The sequence below is a fragment of the Myxine glutinosa genome, chromosome 1 (genome assembly GCF_964187855.1).
Source record: "Myxine glutinosa chromosome 1, kmMyxGlut1.1, whole genome shotgun sequence".
Lineage (NCBI taxonomy): Eukaryota > Metazoa > Chordata > Myxini > Myxiniformes > Myxinidae > Myxine > Myxine glutinosa.
This window is the reverse complement of record NC_136261.1, coordinates 36,969,541-36,986,761: the sequence shown is the minus strand read 5'-3', so window position 1 is coordinate 36,986,761 and position 17,221 is coordinate 36,969,541. Positions and strand designations below refer to the sequence as shown.

At 42.7% G+C, this 17,221-nt stretch overlaps 1 protein-coding gene across 1 annotated transcript in view; it reads left to right on the top strand.

The window, feature by feature from the left end:
• The window catches only part of CECR2 (CECR2 histone acetyl-lysine reader), an 85,315-nt gene extending 68,670 nt beyond the window's left edge, over window positions 1–16,645 (top strand). The window contains exons 14-19 of the mRNA XM_068109613.2: window positions 1,554–1,771; window positions 4,258–4,407; window positions 4,952–5,690; window positions 8,317–9,616; window positions 14,262–14,368; window positions 15,059–16,645. Of these exons, the coding sequence (XP_067965714.2) occupies window positions 1,554–1,771; window positions 4,258–4,407; window positions 4,952–5,690; window positions 8,317–9,616; window positions 14,262–14,368; window positions 15,059–15,117 (2,573 nt within the window). The 3' untranslated portion in view covers window positions 15,118–16,645. The remainder of the gene's footprint in view (window positions 1–1,553; window positions 1,772–4,257; window positions 4,408–4,951; window positions 5,691–8,316; window positions 9,617–14,261; window positions 14,369–15,058) is intronic.
• Window positions 16,646–17,221: the final 576 nt, after the last annotated feature.

Sequence of the window (17,221 nt, the reverse complement as noted above, 5' to 3'; positions counted from 1 at the left end):
GAGAGGATGATGGGAATGTTTGAGCTTGAGGTGATGCTGTGCATTGTGGGGTACCTTAATGCGCATATGGGAGTAGAGGAGTCAAGTGAAGAGGAATGTGTTGGTAAATTTGGTTCGGGAACGAGGAAGAGAGAGGGTCGAGAGCTGGTGGCGAGGAATGGGATGGCCATAGCTGGTTTATTCTTTCAAAAGTGGGAAAGTAACAAGATTACCTCGAGGAGTGAACAGCTCGCATAGAACAGAATTGGATCTGGTGGTGCTAAGGAAGCGACAGTTGTGGAGGGTTGGGAATTGTAAGCTCTCGAACAGCATAAGTCGGGTGGTAACATGCTCTCCCGTTTGACCTGTTCGTGGTACGGATGTTATCATAACCTGTGTTTGTGGTACAGATGAAGAAAAGGAAGGAGGGCAGGTGTCTGAAGATTATTAGGTCAGGAAAGTGTAAGGGAAACATCGTCGTGGAGTACAAGGGGAAGAATGAGGGCCAGGTTTGAGCAACTTGGTGGAGAAGCGGAAGGTTTGGAGGAGGAGTGGATGAAGTATGGAGATGCGTTTAGGGGAATTGCAGAAGTTTTGTGTGGAAGAACATCAGGAAAGGGTGCATCGTCGAGGGATAGAAACCAGTTATGGAGGATGGTGGAAAGTTGATCTATAAATTGGATTGTGACAGGCATGAGGATAGTAAGGACATGAGGGTGGGGTGATTACGAATGGGTGGTGGGAGGATTCAGGTGGGTGTGAATGCCTGGAGTAGGGTGGAGGGATTAATGGCAGACAAATAGATATCAAGAACATTGAAAGGAAATGTTCTGATGTTGGCCTACCTTTACGGTCTGGAAAGACAACAACAGATACTGCAGGTTTGCGAGAACTGGGTTAGGAGGATTGCGGGAGTGAAGAGGGTGTATAGAAGTAGGATGGATGAACTGAGGGTGATCGGAAGATTGCGTGAGGACGAATATCAGTAATCCGGTGGGAGTGGTTGGAGAGTGGAAAGAGTTGGCTGAGGACAGGGGAAATTGGAGGAGTATCGTGGTCAAGACAGGGCAATAACTTGGTGCCATTATACCTCACCCCTTGTAAAGGGAAGAGGAAGAGAAGAATAATAATAAGAAGAGTATCTTGTTGCATGGGTATCATAATGTCGTACTAGGACATTAGGAGACGTAATTGTATTTCTACGTGAATTGCAAATCCATTACAAGACTTTGGACAAATCTATATGGGATTTGAACGTTGCAGCCTCGCATTGTAAGCTCTGCTCAGGTTTTTACACCAAAGAGGCCAAGGACACCCTGGGATCTTTAACACCACAGGGTGCCAGGTTCAAATCCTAAATATATTTGTCCATTCATCTTGCCATGTCTTTGCGATTCACTCAGAAGTACAATGATGTCTCCTAATGTCCCACTTCATGTTTAGGTTATCTTGCTAACCTTATGGTGAAAGTCATTCCTATTTATTATAGTATTTGCTTCATTGTTGATTTCCGATGCAGAAAAACCTTTCACCATCAGCTGTAATGTTACAACAAACCTGCTTGCTTTCTGCAGATCTCGCATACATGGCGGCAGCTCTCGAACGATGCTTCGACAAAGCCATGATCAAGCACTTCCCAGCCGAGCAAAGCGATGGATCAGAAGAGCGCTGCGATGACTGGCAGCGGCGAGTGCGTATTCGTGGCCGTGGACACCGTCTGTCTCGGCGTCGAGAGCACAGCCTGCGGATGCATGACGCCTCCTCATCTCCGACCGACAGACATCTTAAACATGCAAGTGGAAACTTTGGTAGCGATTGTGCTTTCACCCGAGCACATTGCATTCGCGCTTGACCTGCCAGGGATCGAGGCTAACTTGAAATCACTTCTGTTGTGGCCAAGACGAGAATCTACTAAAGCCGTTCGTTTATCTGCTTCAACACATAAATACGGGAATGGCTCTGGTTAGAACGTTCTTGTGGATGCAGTAATTTGTCTTCTTCCTCCTTTTTTGTATATGCAGCCCATGGCTGCGGGTCCTACCATCTGCTGGGGGCGTAGCTGTGCCACTGATGTAGGAAGAAGATACTCCTGTAGGCTAGAGCAGGAATTTATAATTTGTTTATGGTGCCAGTGATAGCTCGCCTACTCTTGGCGAAGGACATCATGATGTCTTTAACGTCGACCAAGGAATCCCGGCAGACAGGATGCCTGTTTATTGTCCATGCAAGGGATGGCGCACACATTGTGGAATCACCGTGCCTGTGAAACTCCGGGTAACAATTTATAGCGGGGCTGAGATTCAAACCCGGGCTAGACATGAGGTGAGTGTGCATACCTCTCGGTTATCATGCGAGCCCCAGTAATTGATGAGCAAGTTGAAATTAGCACGGTAGGTTTTTTTTCTCTTTCTGGTGAGTTCTAAGCTAATGTAATGATGACCAAAAGTGACAAGTTCATTAATAGTGACTAAAAATGTTGATCATTCCTCGGCCCCGTGAACGTCTCTCTTCGACTCCTCGCCAAGGCTTAAAGACTTCACCTTGGGATTTCTTGGTAAGGTTGGAATGCTTTTCTCATCCCCAGCACCTGCTTCACTCGCAGAAATGCAACAGAGGGGGATGCAGGTGCGAACTTGGTCCCAAGCACTGCCAAAGAGCACACCTGGCTAAGCTTTTGGCCATAATTGGACGACAACTATACAGTCGGACCTCAACATTTGCGGTCCCAACATTCACGGACCCTGCCTATTCGCGTTGACCTGCTTCTACATTCGTGCTCTGCATATTCGCGGATTTAAAAAACAAAGAAATTTTTTTTTTTTTTTTTTTTTTTTGCCACATCAAGACTGGTCTCCTATATCCACCGCTGCTGATATTAATTCAGCCTGGGAATTCTTCCACAGAAACCTGTTCTCTCTTATGTACAAATTAATCCCATCTCTTCAATTATATTACCCATACTAATGCTTTTGTTAATCTGAATCCTGTGGTGAGGCAGTTGCTTTAAAACAACTTTCATTCTCCTCCTGGAAGGCAAATCCAACTGAAGACAACCTCAGATAATTCCACAAAGCTCGCAACACGTGTGTCTACTCTCTGGAGAGCCAGAAAACAACATCTGACCCATCTCAAGAATGAGCTTTCAAACTTGTCTCCCTCCTCTAAAACCGGGTGGCGCCTTGTCAAGACTTGCACCCTCTCCCCTTTCCGTGCTTTGTCCCCCTCAGGTGCAGGATGCACGTGGTCCAGCAGCAACCCCCTCCAAATGAAACTGCCTAACTCCAGAACCATTTCTCACCTCCACTCATTTATTCCTCTTTTTTAACCGCCTGTGGAACCACCTTCCATTTTCACTTCAATGCAATTGTTCCCTCCGCCGTCTCAAATCATCCCCCATGCAAACTCATTATCTTTTCTACACCTTTTAAACCATCCCCCACCCCTCCTAAAAATTTTGGTTATGTATCCATTCTGTCCACCCTTAGCTTTCTCCTTTACCCCTCATTGTTACCTGCATCCCTTGTTTGTCTGTCCCCATCTTTTTTCTCCCCCCCCCCCCCCCCCCCGGGCCCCTCCTCCCCATTCAAAAAATGCCTCCACTTTCACAGATTCGCCATTCACGACATTGTCCAGGAACGTATCCCCTGCGAATGTGGAGGTCCGACTGTAATATATATATATATATATATATATATATATATATATATATATATATGTTGTGAATGCTTTGGTAACCTGGATTTGATCACAAGTTGGATCTGCGGATGACATTGTATCCGAGGCGACGATGCAGCGAACCTTAGATTGGAGGCGAGGGTGTAGAATTGTGCCAGGGTATCAGCACACAACAGACTTTTCAAAAGATGCAACTCTAATGAAGTCTGTGCTTGTATGACACGGAGTGACTACATAATATGGTCATTACAGCTTGTCATGCCTTCTTTTTCGTCAAAAACGTTATTTCTCAAGAATACACTTTATCTGAAAGCTAACATTTTGTTACCTTAAATAACGTTAACAAAGCACACAACTTAAGATTGGAAGTTTTGTCCCTTCAAATGCATGTTGTGGCAGCGTGTATTTGTTTCTTCACTTATTTAAGGAAAAACTCATCAATATTCTTCCGGTGTAATGACATCTTTTGGATTGCGTTTGAGGTTCTGCTGGTCGGAAGGCTACAGGTGGAAAAGGAAGCGCATGCTGGGGTGTTGTTGAGTGAAGGAAACGTCTTACAGGTGTTTCTTCTATGACTAAAAACATTTTTATTTGCGTTTGCAGACCCCCAGCATTGCCAATGGGGTGCGTAAGCAGACGGTCTTTTCAACGGAGAACGACGTTCGAAGAGAGTCTTCTGAGACATGTAATGAACTACCTGGTAATACAACAAGAACCGGCAGCTCTCAGTGCTTGCTTTCAAGCTTCCCCCAGGTCAGACTGAATGTATTCATATGTACTCTTTCATCCTTCTTCTCTCTTTCTCGCTCTCCCAATTTTCCTTTTCCTTTCCCTTGTCCATTCATTCGTTTCTTTGCTTGTTTGGTCAATCTAGGCTCTGTCAGTATCGATTTCCTTCTGGTATTGATATATTGTATTTAAAGAAATGTCATGAAACCAGAAATGATTTTGCTGTTGAGGTATTTGAAAAGGGGTAGGCTTTCTGCATATTATAAAATTATCTTTACTCAATCTGGAGGACATCGTGTCCTTCGAAACATTTCAACCCCAGACGTTTTGCTGCCCTGAAGGTTAGAATTTCAGTTTTTAATGAAATCCCTATGTGACGTATGAATTGCATTTTCAGCTTTCAGAGCGTTGTTGTTTCAGTGCCAGATTGCGATGCCTTATTTTATGGAGGATCCATGCAATGTTGATTTGCAGAAAACTTTTAAACACTTTAGGAATCTTTGTTTATTTATCGGCTTTATATTTTCATTTTTTGCCTAACGTTGGCTCTTCATTGATTTATTTTCAGTTGACTGCTTGGGTCAATGGAATGCAGAAGTCGTCACACTTGCAGCCTGCATCGTCAGAAAGTCGCCATCAAGCCAAAGCCTGGCCTGCAGGACCATGCTGGCCAACTTCAAATATTGTCAGTCTATCCGGCTTGAATCCTCATGCAGACCACCTGTCCCAGGCACCGGGTTCCTCTACCAAAGGGAACCTTTCCAACGGACATCCTACTCAATTTCCAGGCTCTCAGCCAGCGCAACCTCTACCTAGGCCTCTTTTCTCCAGCTTAGGAATATCAAAAGAGCTTTCCTTGTCTGCTGTCTCTGGACAGAGATCCTGGCAGCACGACAGGCCGTTGTCTTCACCCACAGTCCAACACATTCTTCCAGCAGACAGTTGCTTACCAACAAAATCGAAAGCTGATGGGATTTCCATAGCCTCACAATCCCAAGCTTTTCCAGCGGCTGGAGTTTACCGGCAAAAGCCAATGGTGGACGATAATACACAGCCTCCATCTTCTCGTCCTGGAAAGCCCCGGCGTACACAACCATTCTCACCAGCAATTGACTCTTGTCCAAGAGTCGGTCCTCACATTGTCCCACCTATACTCCGCATCATAATTCCAACGCAAATGGACAAACAAACCACAGAATCCTCACAACTCAGGAATCTGTTGGCAGAGCGCTGGCAGGCTGCCCTGCAGGCCAAACTTCCTGCGCCATCATCTGGGCACCAACACACGTCACAGCCTCCTCACCATAGTAAGCTTTGTCTCTTTATTTGAACTTCTCCATCTCCACTGGGATCTGCCTTCTTAACCAGTATGGTTGTCCATGTATGTGCTTGATCATATACACAAAGAATTAAGTTAAGCACCCCTACACAACGAATTAAGGTAAGCACCCCCTAATATATATTCTTTGTGTATATGTATACATTGGCATATATTCTAAGGTATGTGAGATCAAATAATGATTGGTATGACATTAGCAATTATCCATTGATGAAATTGAGTGATCAAAGTGAAAAAAAGTGATTGGTTGAGTCAGTGATCCGATCACGTGGGTCCTACACACGTTATTGACGCAAAGATTGCTAGAGGTCTTCTCAGAACAATGACTGTACGTTAGAAAACATAAACGTCATCCACACTGTCCGTGATGGACCTATAGCTCCATACTTAAATTGAGGTGAAAATATGCCTAAAATTCCCAAAAAATTTCACCTTAAATTATTCAGAATAAAATATTGAAAACGGCATGATTGTTATGTTTTTATGTGACCATAATATCACTTCTCCAGAAAATATAGCAATATCATGGGTATATTACACTGTTTTGACGACAACAAACTTGTAATGTGCGAGGTTGTAAAAAAACGGGGGGGGGTGCTTAACTTAATTCTTTGTGTATATATATATAATGTATTTTTATATATAATTAATTGACAGGTGTGGGGAAAATTACACGCCCTAACCAGGAATGAAACCTAGGTCCACTGCTGAACCGTTCCATTGCTCTGCCATCTGAGCTGTCTGGGCGATGATGTCAATGTCAATTAATTATTTATAATCCTGTTCATTTATATTTTTATATATAAAATAAAAATATACAAATATAGATTATTTGTTTATTTCTTTTATTGTAAAAAAAAAACACACACACCGGTAAATAGAAATCAGTGGGATGACGATATATGGATGCTGCAGCATAGTACTCTTCCCTTCTGTATCAGCAGGTATAGTAATGCATAGTTGTGGAAATTGGTGAGGCCATGAAGTAGTGCTAGATAGCAGCTTTGATGTTCTGTTTGGGAAGAGCTCAAGACCATGGATTCCGGAAGTGGTAGGAATTTAAGAACAATTGTGGTAGGAACGTGTGAAGTTTAGACTGAGGGTAATAAGAGTAGGGTCAATGAGTTATTGATAAATGAATGAAGATGTGGAAAGGAAGGGAAGACTCGTTTGGAAGAATGGGGATGATACGTACCACACACAGTGTTTTTTGAATGAAAAGAGTAATTTCTGATATTTTCCTTGTTATTTGCTTCTCCCAACAATTGTAATAATAATGATAATAATAATAATAATAATAATAATATAATAATAACTAGAAAGCATCTGAAAATGCAAAGCCCGTCTGCATCTGTTTGTATTGAGGATGTCGTCTTCTTCTTCCGTATGCTTAATCTAACGAAAACAGTTTAACAAATAATGCATTTAACAAACTTGTTTAACAAAACAGTTTAACAAATATTAACAAATAACCACGGTTTAACACCGTGGTGTTGGGCTAGCGGCTAGGGTGCCAGCTTAGGATCCTAGGATCCTGGGTTCGAATCCCGGTCGATCGCTGAATTAACGCCAAGGGGGTTGACTCAGCCTGTCATCCTTCCGAGGTCGGCTAATTGAGTACCAGTTCACTGGTAATTCCCTGTTTGTCGTTAAAGGCGGCAAAAAGGGTTGGCGTCAGGAAGGGCATCCGGCCGTAAAACATTGCTTCAAAAAGGGGACCAAAAAACAACAACAACCATAGTTCCCGAAAAAGGCCAACCCCCGCTTTGCGGGGAAAAATGGCCTCTAAAGGTGGTTATTTATATATTTTTTATAAATAATGCAAAATGAAAATTGATGATTTTATGCAGACTTGACCTTTCAGCTTTAGATCAATTCAATTCAACCAACCAATATGCAAATTAATTACATTTCTGGTTAATTGGGTGAAAATTGGTGATTTTACGCAAGTTTGACCTTTGACCTTTTGATCTAAAAACCGTTGGCTTGTAGCTTTTGATTGGTGAACTAATTCAGTGACCCAGTATTAAATTCTTCAAATTTCAGGTCCACCAGATGAAAATTGACAATTTTATGTGACGCTGACCTTTGACCCTTTGACCAAATTATTAATTTGCCTTCTCCATATTATCATAATAAAGCTTTGTTGAAAATTTGATGGCAAAACTGAAACGGTAAATTTAAATTTCAGGTCAATTGGATGAAAATTGATGATTTTATGTGATGGTGACTTTTGACCTTTTGACAAAATTATTAATTTGTCTTCGTGTCATCATATAATAAAGCTTTGTTGAAAATTTGACAAAACTCAAATGGTAAAGTTACGGCCCGGACAGACACAAACATGCACGCAAGCGCACACCACACACACACACACACACACACACACACACACACACACACACACACACACACACACACACACACACGCACACACAGAAGTGATTACAAAAACCCATCTCCTGCTGTGCATGGGGACAGGCTAATAATAATAACCAACAATAGCATGGTGGGTATCTATTAAACTTCGACATAATCACATCATCGTAAAATGTATCGTTGATTTGATTTGTGCTCTTGCACATCTTTTTCAGATTCTATCCAGAACGGACCTCCCGTACTGACGGAGCAACATTCAAATAGTGAACACAAAGCTCGAAGTTCTTCTCTGAATGTTGCGTCATCTTCGGCTTGCCTGCACACTTTGGAACGTCTCACTGCAGAAGGGAAGAGTGCAAACTCTTCACCTGTACCTGTGAATGAGATAAAAAAGGAGATTGAGAAGGATGAAGACGAAGATGGAGATGAAGAAAAGCACGACTTGAATGAGAAGAAAAGGTGTTTGCATGATGTCACCCAAAGTCACACCAAGATTTTGCAGCCAAAATTGGAACATCAGCAAAACCTTGTGCCAAGAGGGGAAAGAAACACAGGACCTTGTGACACCTCCAAACAGCACGGTGGAAGTTTGACTGCACCAACCCCAAGTCACAGCTGCACAGACCAAGATCAGGCCAGGAAGAGCAGAATGCAAACCTGTGTGAAAAAGGCACAACAGGCCAAAACTTTGACTGTTAACCAGAAAGGTGACAAAAAGAACGTTGGTGGCACGGCTCAAACACCTGTTCTGCCTTTTCTGCCACCGAATAATGTGAGGACGTCCTCAAGCCAACAGGCATCTCCTTACGCTCCAATTGCTTACATTGTTCCTAGTTATCCAGCTTCACATCGTGGCCTTCCTTATGTCCAGACCTTGCAAGCTCCTATCTCTCCTGATCCATTCTACATTTACAGACCACAGGTCGATTACTATCCTGGACATTCATTGCCGCAGCCCCTTGTCCCTGTGCAAACTCAGGCGGCCAAAGCCAAATCAAAATCGGATCCTGAAACGCTATCAACACCAAAGGCAGTCGGGCCGTCTGATGGGGTCTTTGATCGAAAAATCAAGGACCGCCATGCGACCAAGCATTTATCTACAGAGGAGGGATCTATTGCCAATCAAGAACCTCCCAGCAGTAGAAGGAATGGACCAAGGAGCCCTGGAAGTCCCAAGAAAATTCTCGACCTAGATCGGCATGCAGCTGCAGCCAAAAGGCCGCAATTACCTTCCCCGCTCATTACGGGATTCCCTTACACGTCTCTCTTTCAGTGCAGGGATATGATCCCGTCTCATCAGTCTTTCTTCCAACCCAGAAGCTATTCGCCACGGCCAGGCTTTGCGCACACCTATTACAACGCAGGACCCCCGACGGTCCCGGGCATGTCGGGGTACCGCAACCCGACCTACATCAGTTTTAACGAGTCGACACGCTCAACACTGCAGCTGCTCAGGCAACAGATTCCGCAGACCATTGCCACAGCCTCGCCTCTTCAACATCAGCAGCAGCAATGGTGACCTCCTTATACGTAGCTTGATTTTTGTATTCACAACTTAATCTTTCTGTTTTCATTTTTGAGAGGTTGTCGTAGGATATGATGATTTTGCATGTGAGAACACAAGTTTATACACTAACCACCTCCCTATAGATCCCCTATACACGAGGAGTCCTATAGATCCCTATAGAACCACCTCCCGATAGATCCCCTATAATCGAGGAGTAGCGACATGACGTGTCCAGGAAGTTTCTGGTCATGTGGATCATGGGCACCATTTTGTATCCTTCGATCATTCATTGAATGAGCACACCACAGCTCATCGTTCTTTTTAAAATGGTGGGGTGCTGTGCCATTGGGTGTTCCAATTGAACAGACTTGGGTTTCAAAATGTATAGATTCGTTGTAGATGCCGGAAGATAAACAAATTGGGAAAAGTCAAGTTATTCGTCTGAGATGGAAAGCGACTTCTGGGGGTCGTGTGTGTGTGTGTGTGTGTGTGTGTGTGTGTGTGTGTGTGTGTGTGTGTGTGTGTGTGTGTGTGTGTGTGTGTGTGTGTGTGTGTGTGTGTGTGTGTGTGTGTGTGTGTGTGTGTGTGTGTGCGTGCGCGCGCTCGTGTGTGCTCGTGTGTTCGTGCACATCTTTGTGTGGTGCTGTCATCATATTGTAGTTGGCAGTTGGGTATACAACAAACAACAACATGCATTTTAAGGCCATTTTCCCTGCTAGAGCGGGGGTTAGCCTTGCGGTCCCCATGACAATCTTCTCCATCTTGCCCTATTTTCTGCATCTCTCCTTGTTAACCCCCTTGCCCGCATTTCTTCTTCCACCATCTTTAGCCAAGTCTTTCTCGGTCTTCCCTGTCCTCTACTTCCTTCTACATTCATTTCCATCACTCTCCTCAATCAGTCACTTTCATCCTTCCTCAACACATGACCAAACCATCTCAACCTGTTCCTCTTCACAGCATCAATCACAGGCTCTATTCCCATCATCTTTCGCAATTCATCATTTGTTTTCCTCTCTCTCATCATTTGTCAAGTTGGGTATAACGCGATAAATGACCGCTGACCTGCAAACAACTTAATTCATAATTATTTATTTATCGTATATTATTTATTGCCTATCCCTATCCGCATCTTCTCAAAGGGGCTGGATGGCCTTGGCTTGGGTTCAATCAAATGCTACACACATTTGTCTCTTAGCTGGTTTGCCTGGGTTCAATGCCGACGCAGTGTTTTACAGATAGGGTTATTAATCGGTGTGTGTGCCGTCCTTCGGATTCGGATGGATGTTAAGGCGGGTATCCCATCTGCTGCCATTAGTTGGTGGTTGTTAAAGATCCTGCGATGTCCTTCGCCAAGAGAGACGAGTTATCACCGGCATCCTAGCCAAATTACAAATTCCTGCCTTGTCTAGCTGCTGAGAAGGCAATGAAAAGGTACCCAGTGTCACCTTTGCCAAGCAGCCAAGGAACTTCCTTCAGGCATAACGCACAATCAATTAATCTTCTCAAGCTCTTTCGATTTTTTCACTCACACTTATCTCTTGTAATTATCTACTCTGTTCATGGTGTGCCTCCATTTCTCTTTCGCTTTCCTTCTTCTAATTACCCTCGCCAGAGGAGAGGGTATAGCATTTGAGTCCGTTTGTCTGTCTGTTTGTCCGCACAGAATAAATATGATTTTCTCTGCAACCGTTGGTCCGATTGACGGGAAATTTTCACCATAGGTGCAACTCCACCTGTATAATTTTTTAATGATGATTATGACGTCATAGGTCACGTGGTTCGGTCGCCATCTTGGAAAAATCGAAAAACTTTGCACCCCTATATCTCGGAAAATGCTGAATAGAAAACATTGACACATGGCTCATTGTAAACAACTCTCCATGGGGAATAAAATATGTTATTGATGACGTCATAGGTGCCTCCATTATGACGTCATAATTCGACAAGTACAAAACTTCATCCAATCAAGATGAAATTTCTTGAGCGCCATGTCAGCATAAACTGGTGGAGAAAAAAAAAAAATGATGTCATCGGTCACGTGGTTCGGCCGCCATCTTGGAAAAAACGAAAAACTTTGCACCTCTGTATCTCAAAGTGCTGAATAGAAAGAACTCTCCATGTGGAATAAAATATGTTAATGATGATGTCATAGGTGCCTCCATTATGACGTCATAATTCGACAAGTACAAAACTTCATCCGATCAAGATTAAATTTCTTCAGCATAATCTAGGAATAAATTAGCTTAGAAAAAAAAAATGACGTCATCGGTCACGTGGTTCTGCCGCCATATTTGTTTTAACACAAAAGCCTTAAAAACCACTGAAAATACATCCTGGTGAGGGTTTGCAATCTGGGATTGCTCTTTTTCTTGTTATTTCTGCATTATGTCAATACCGATGTGTTTCTTATACTCACACCTCCAATTAGGTGCTCATCGGCATGAACCTTTACTCACGCATTACATTTAATTTTCCCATGGTTTCTGATTTATGTTTTAAGGTTAAATCAATCCTCTGATTATTCTAGCTGGTGAGGTACCCGTGCTATGCACTGGTGGGAGGCCAGAAGTAAGCAGACAATGCAGAAACAGCGAATGCTAAAGCATGAAACCAATAAATTCCACAATCCTGCAGCACCTTCAGTCGCACGTCAGACATGGACAGCAAGTTTGTGAAGGTCTTCCATGAAAAACGTACCTGTTGGCAAACAAACGGGTACATTTGTTCCATACCCAGTCAATGGCGAATCTGCATATGGCGATCCGCGAATTCACGTTTAGAAAGTAGAAACCGTCATGGCATTTCGTCATTCACTTGAACTCGATATCTCTTTTTTCATTCCAAACAGCATAACTCCAATCACAAATGAAATAACATTAATATAAAAAATACACTTTTAACAACATTCGGGACATAAACAAATATTTAAATCCTGATGTGAAGTTCCGTACGGTTGGGTGAACACAATTACGAATTCAAAATCGTAATTGTATTCATTCAATTCCAATTGTCAATTGATACTTTAACTAAATGATTAACATGATTATCGTTTAACGATTTAACATTACGATTGAATGACGGTTGTATTTGGATATTATCAAACCCGCGCATTGCCATCATCTGTCCACTTCCTCATTCGAGGCAGGTTCATAATTGTCATCAAAATCAAAACTGTATTTGTAGAATTTCGATAAAAGCCACATCACTGTTCATATCGGTAAATATTATTCCATCATGTTTGGAAAATTGAAAAACTTTGAGAAATTGGAAAAACAATATAGCCTATTTTTACTCCCAGGGGTCCCAGGAATACCCACCCAAAATACCGTTGCGATCGGTTGAGCCGTTTTTGCAGTACGTTTGAACGGACAGACGGACATTTGGTGAATTATAGTAAGATGCATTGGAAGAACGAAAATTAATCATAAAGTAATATAATCTTTCTTTTGGGCTCAGAGAAAAACAGCTTGACACCAAAAAAAAAAAAAACCGGACACATGGGAACTGATTTGGTGCACGCCATGCTTGATGGAAACAAAATGGCATCAAATGCAAGTTGTTGCTATTCCTAGTATATAGGGGGACTCCACCTCAATCTCAAGGTGGAAAATTAGGCATGAGGCATACCTGGATAAAGTTGGATTTCCTGAAGTGGAAATCCAGTCCATTATTATTCCTTTTTTTTAAGCTCACCTGGAATGAAGTTCCGGGGAGCTTATGCGATGTTGCGTCGTCGGTCCGTAAACACTGCAACATCTTCTCCGAAACTGCTGATGGGATTGTGACCAAACTTGGTTCACACTCCCCCCCCCCCCCCCCCCCCCCCCAAAATAATAGGTATTTGCTTCCTTCTCAGAAAACTACACATGCAATTCCAATGAAACTTTACTACAACATTCACCACCTGTGGTTTACCAAAGTTTGTTCGTGGCATTTTAAAAAATCGTTCCCGATGGGGGGTCTACAGCGGGGTTGCCCCTACCCCCTAAATAGGTATTTGCTTTCTTCTCAGAAACTACACCTACAATTCCGATGAAACTTGTGCATAACGTTCTGTTCATCACCCGTGATATACCAACGTATGTTTCCGGCATTTAAAAAAATCGGGGTTTAAGGCGGTCAAAAAACTACACACACGATTTTGGTGAAACTTGACCACAACCTTCAACACCCATGATGTACCAAAGTTTGTTCATGGCATTGAAAAAAAATGTCGGGCCCTAAACGGGTCTGTGGGGATTGGGGGGGGAGGAGGGTGTTGGCCCCCCCAAAGTAGGTATTTGCTCTTTTCTCTGAAACTACATATATGATTCCAATGAAACTTGACGACAACCTTAATCACCCATGATGTACCAATGTCTGTTCAAGGCATTAGAAAAATTGTGGTCTGTGGAGGTATACAGGGTGAGGGTGGGAGGAGGGTTTGCCCCCCAAAATATGTAATTTTTTTGTTTGGTTAAAGTCTTATGATTATGTTAGTATGATTCTACATGCTGCCCTGTCTTCTAGCAACCACTGAAATTGGTTTAAAATACCTTTAATCAGTGCAGTATACTGTTTATTCTACCAGGTCATTTTTCATTTGCCCATTTCTTTATTCTGATAAACTTGTACAATATAAAACAATCATAAACATTCCTCTTTTGTTTTTAGGCCAAACATCCAGCAAAATGGGCAGTTGCAGCAGCTATCGACGACCCTACATGGAAATTTGCAGTTAAAGCAAGGCCATTCTTTGGACATTAGAACAAGCAACACAGGTACCATGGCAATTCCATGTTTTCTTATTTTTAGCTGGACTGCCATACAACAATTTGATGTCTCCATAGCAACGTTTTTTTCTGCAGGAGGGGGGTGGATTTCGCAAGTATCGTGCTCTGCGTGACGGCTTTCTTGTTTGTTTGTCTGTTTGGTTGTTTGTGAACAGGATATCTCAAAATGTTGTGGATGGATTCGGCCGAAATTTGGTGGACAGGTTAGGTGTGTGGCAAGGACAAATCGATTCGATTTTGGTGGATCCGAATCCGGATCCGAGAATTTCTTCTTTTTTTTAAAAGTGATTCTTCGCCGTTGAGTGATAGGGCCAAATACGATATATAGCATGATATTTCAAAAAGTTGTGGATGACTTATGACAAAACTTGGTGGAGGAGTTGGTAAGTGACAAGAACAAGCCGATTAGATTTTGGTTCAGGTCCGAATCCAGATCTAGCCAATCAATGGAATACAAAATGTAAACTGTACAGCCTGGCAGAGGTATGCTCTCCACCAAGTGACGTTCTCATTTCCTACTGTAGTACTGTCGTTTCCTACTGTAGTTACTGTGGTTTTTCTTCTTCTTCTTGTAGTTAACCTTGTGTTTTTTTTTTTTGTTGTTGTTTTTCCACTTTCCTTCATGTTTGTCCGAGTATCTGATAAGCAAATTTGATTGTATTTTTCCATCCATTACAGTGATGAGAAACGACCGTGATGCTGTACCAGCAAGCTCGACCCCTTTTGGCCGGGAGTGACCATTCTATTCACACGATGAGGCTTCTCGGGGTGGGGTTGAGGGGTGAGGGTTAAATGGGGTCGACGCTGCTTAACCCTCATTCTCCCCACCCCCTACCCCCCACCCCAAATCATGGACATCATGGATTCCATGGTTTCCACCTCGTAACCACAGGTGCTGAATTTGTTTTTTTTTGCGGTGGAGAGGGACATGCGCTTCCACTTCAGAGACATTCTTCTCAGTCAGCATTCGGTTCCACAGGACGTCGAGGTTCCAAAGCCTTAATACTTGAGACCCACATTGCGATGTAAAGTTTTATTAAAAAGCCTACTTCAGGGACCGAATCTTTTATACCTGATGTCTATGCACTAGTCTGCCTCTGCTGATCTTCTGGTGTTGAGAGCAGCACACAGCTATTGTCTTTTTCAATTTCGAGTTTACATATTGTTTTTAAAAACTTTACTGTTGGCACTAGGAGACCTTAACCCCCCTCCCCCCCCCCCACCCCCCATCTCCCACTGATTTGTTTACAGATCCTTCGTTTTTTGTTGTTTTCCTTTTTTTTGGCATGCGAGTATGCAGCTCACCCCTCGGCCTGCGTGTTTGTCTTGTACTACTTTGTGTTTTTTTTTTTTTTTTAAATAATGACCGCAGTGGGGAAAATAAAAAGAAAATCTCAGGAAATTTTATTTGCAAAAGATGGGTTGTGGCAGATAGTGTCATTATTATTATTATTATTATTATTTTTGTTATTATTATTATTGCCCACAGCTGTGACTCGTGTTTGTGGAACCATTTTTTGGAGCGAACGTTCTTTCTCGATGAGCACGTGATGGACGTGGTCTTGCATTTGAGACCGAGCTCCAGCTTGCGCACGTTGCTGCAGGATCCGCCCGGTTATAGGAGAGTCTCTTCCGGCTATGAACAAGCCGTAGACGCAAAGAACGATCTTTCCGTTCAACACATACAAAAAAATAATAATAATAAATAAACATTCCAGCAACGCATTTCATTTTGGAAGATTTTGCTCTCGGGTAGCTCAGGTATCCATTTGTAACACTATTGTTACATTATCCTGCACACTGGTGTATATTTGATTCCTCTTTGTACAATTGTCTTGAGGACCGAAGACCATTCTTGGTTTTTTTAGCTGAAGAAACTCCACCTGGAGATGTCCAAAACGGCCAGCCTTTTTATCTGGTGGACCCGAGACCTATGGTGCTCGTTCTGTCCTCCGAGCCTCACCCACAGACCTTGGGTTTTCAAGGGGGTCGGAGGGTTTTATTGTTCTTGTTTTTTTAGCTGCAAAAAGATGATCGAGTGGGGGAATTCACGACACTATTTATTGGTACAGATTTTAATTTTGCTAATTGCACAGTCAGTGTCCAGAACTTACCTCAGTTTTGAATATATTCTGTTGTTTTGAGAATAGCGACATGCTGGAGCTGGTTATCCGACTCTGGGAGTCGTGTTTTTACGTTATTATTTTTAATCTTTGATGTAATATTTCAATATGAGGCATTAAGGAATAAATGATTTAATGTCAATCTTGTTGTGGTCTGTGTTGGTCTTTCTTCTTATTTTGTGCCCACAAATGGTTGTGTGTAGCATTATTTGCTGGTGACGCAGCTGTGCTGCAGATTCAGTGCCTCCTGTAGGTTAACGGGAATTTTTAATTTGTTCAAGGTGCTGGCAATAGCTTGCCTACTCTTCGCGAAGGCCAAATACAGATCGGAAGAGCCAGTTTAACGTCCATCAGATGGACAACGTGCATGTTTACATATCTTCCACCCCATGATACACCAGGATGACAGTTTATTGCCGTGTCAAGATTTGAACCCAGCCTAGATGGACTCAGCGATGAGTGTGAACATCTCCAGATTAACCTGCCAGCCCTGGTGTGGGACCAACATTATCACGTCGAGTAATCTTCTAAATAAAGTGTTTAATATTTTCGTTTGAAGATGGGCCAGGATAACTCTGGTGGCATTGAGCGTTCACAAAAGGCACGCTCAGCAGTGGAGTCGGAAACATTTGGCTTGTCGAGTTAAGATTCCAACGAAAAGATTGTTTGCATATGATTCCTTGCTTATCTTCCTTAACATTTATCTCAGGCTCGTGGA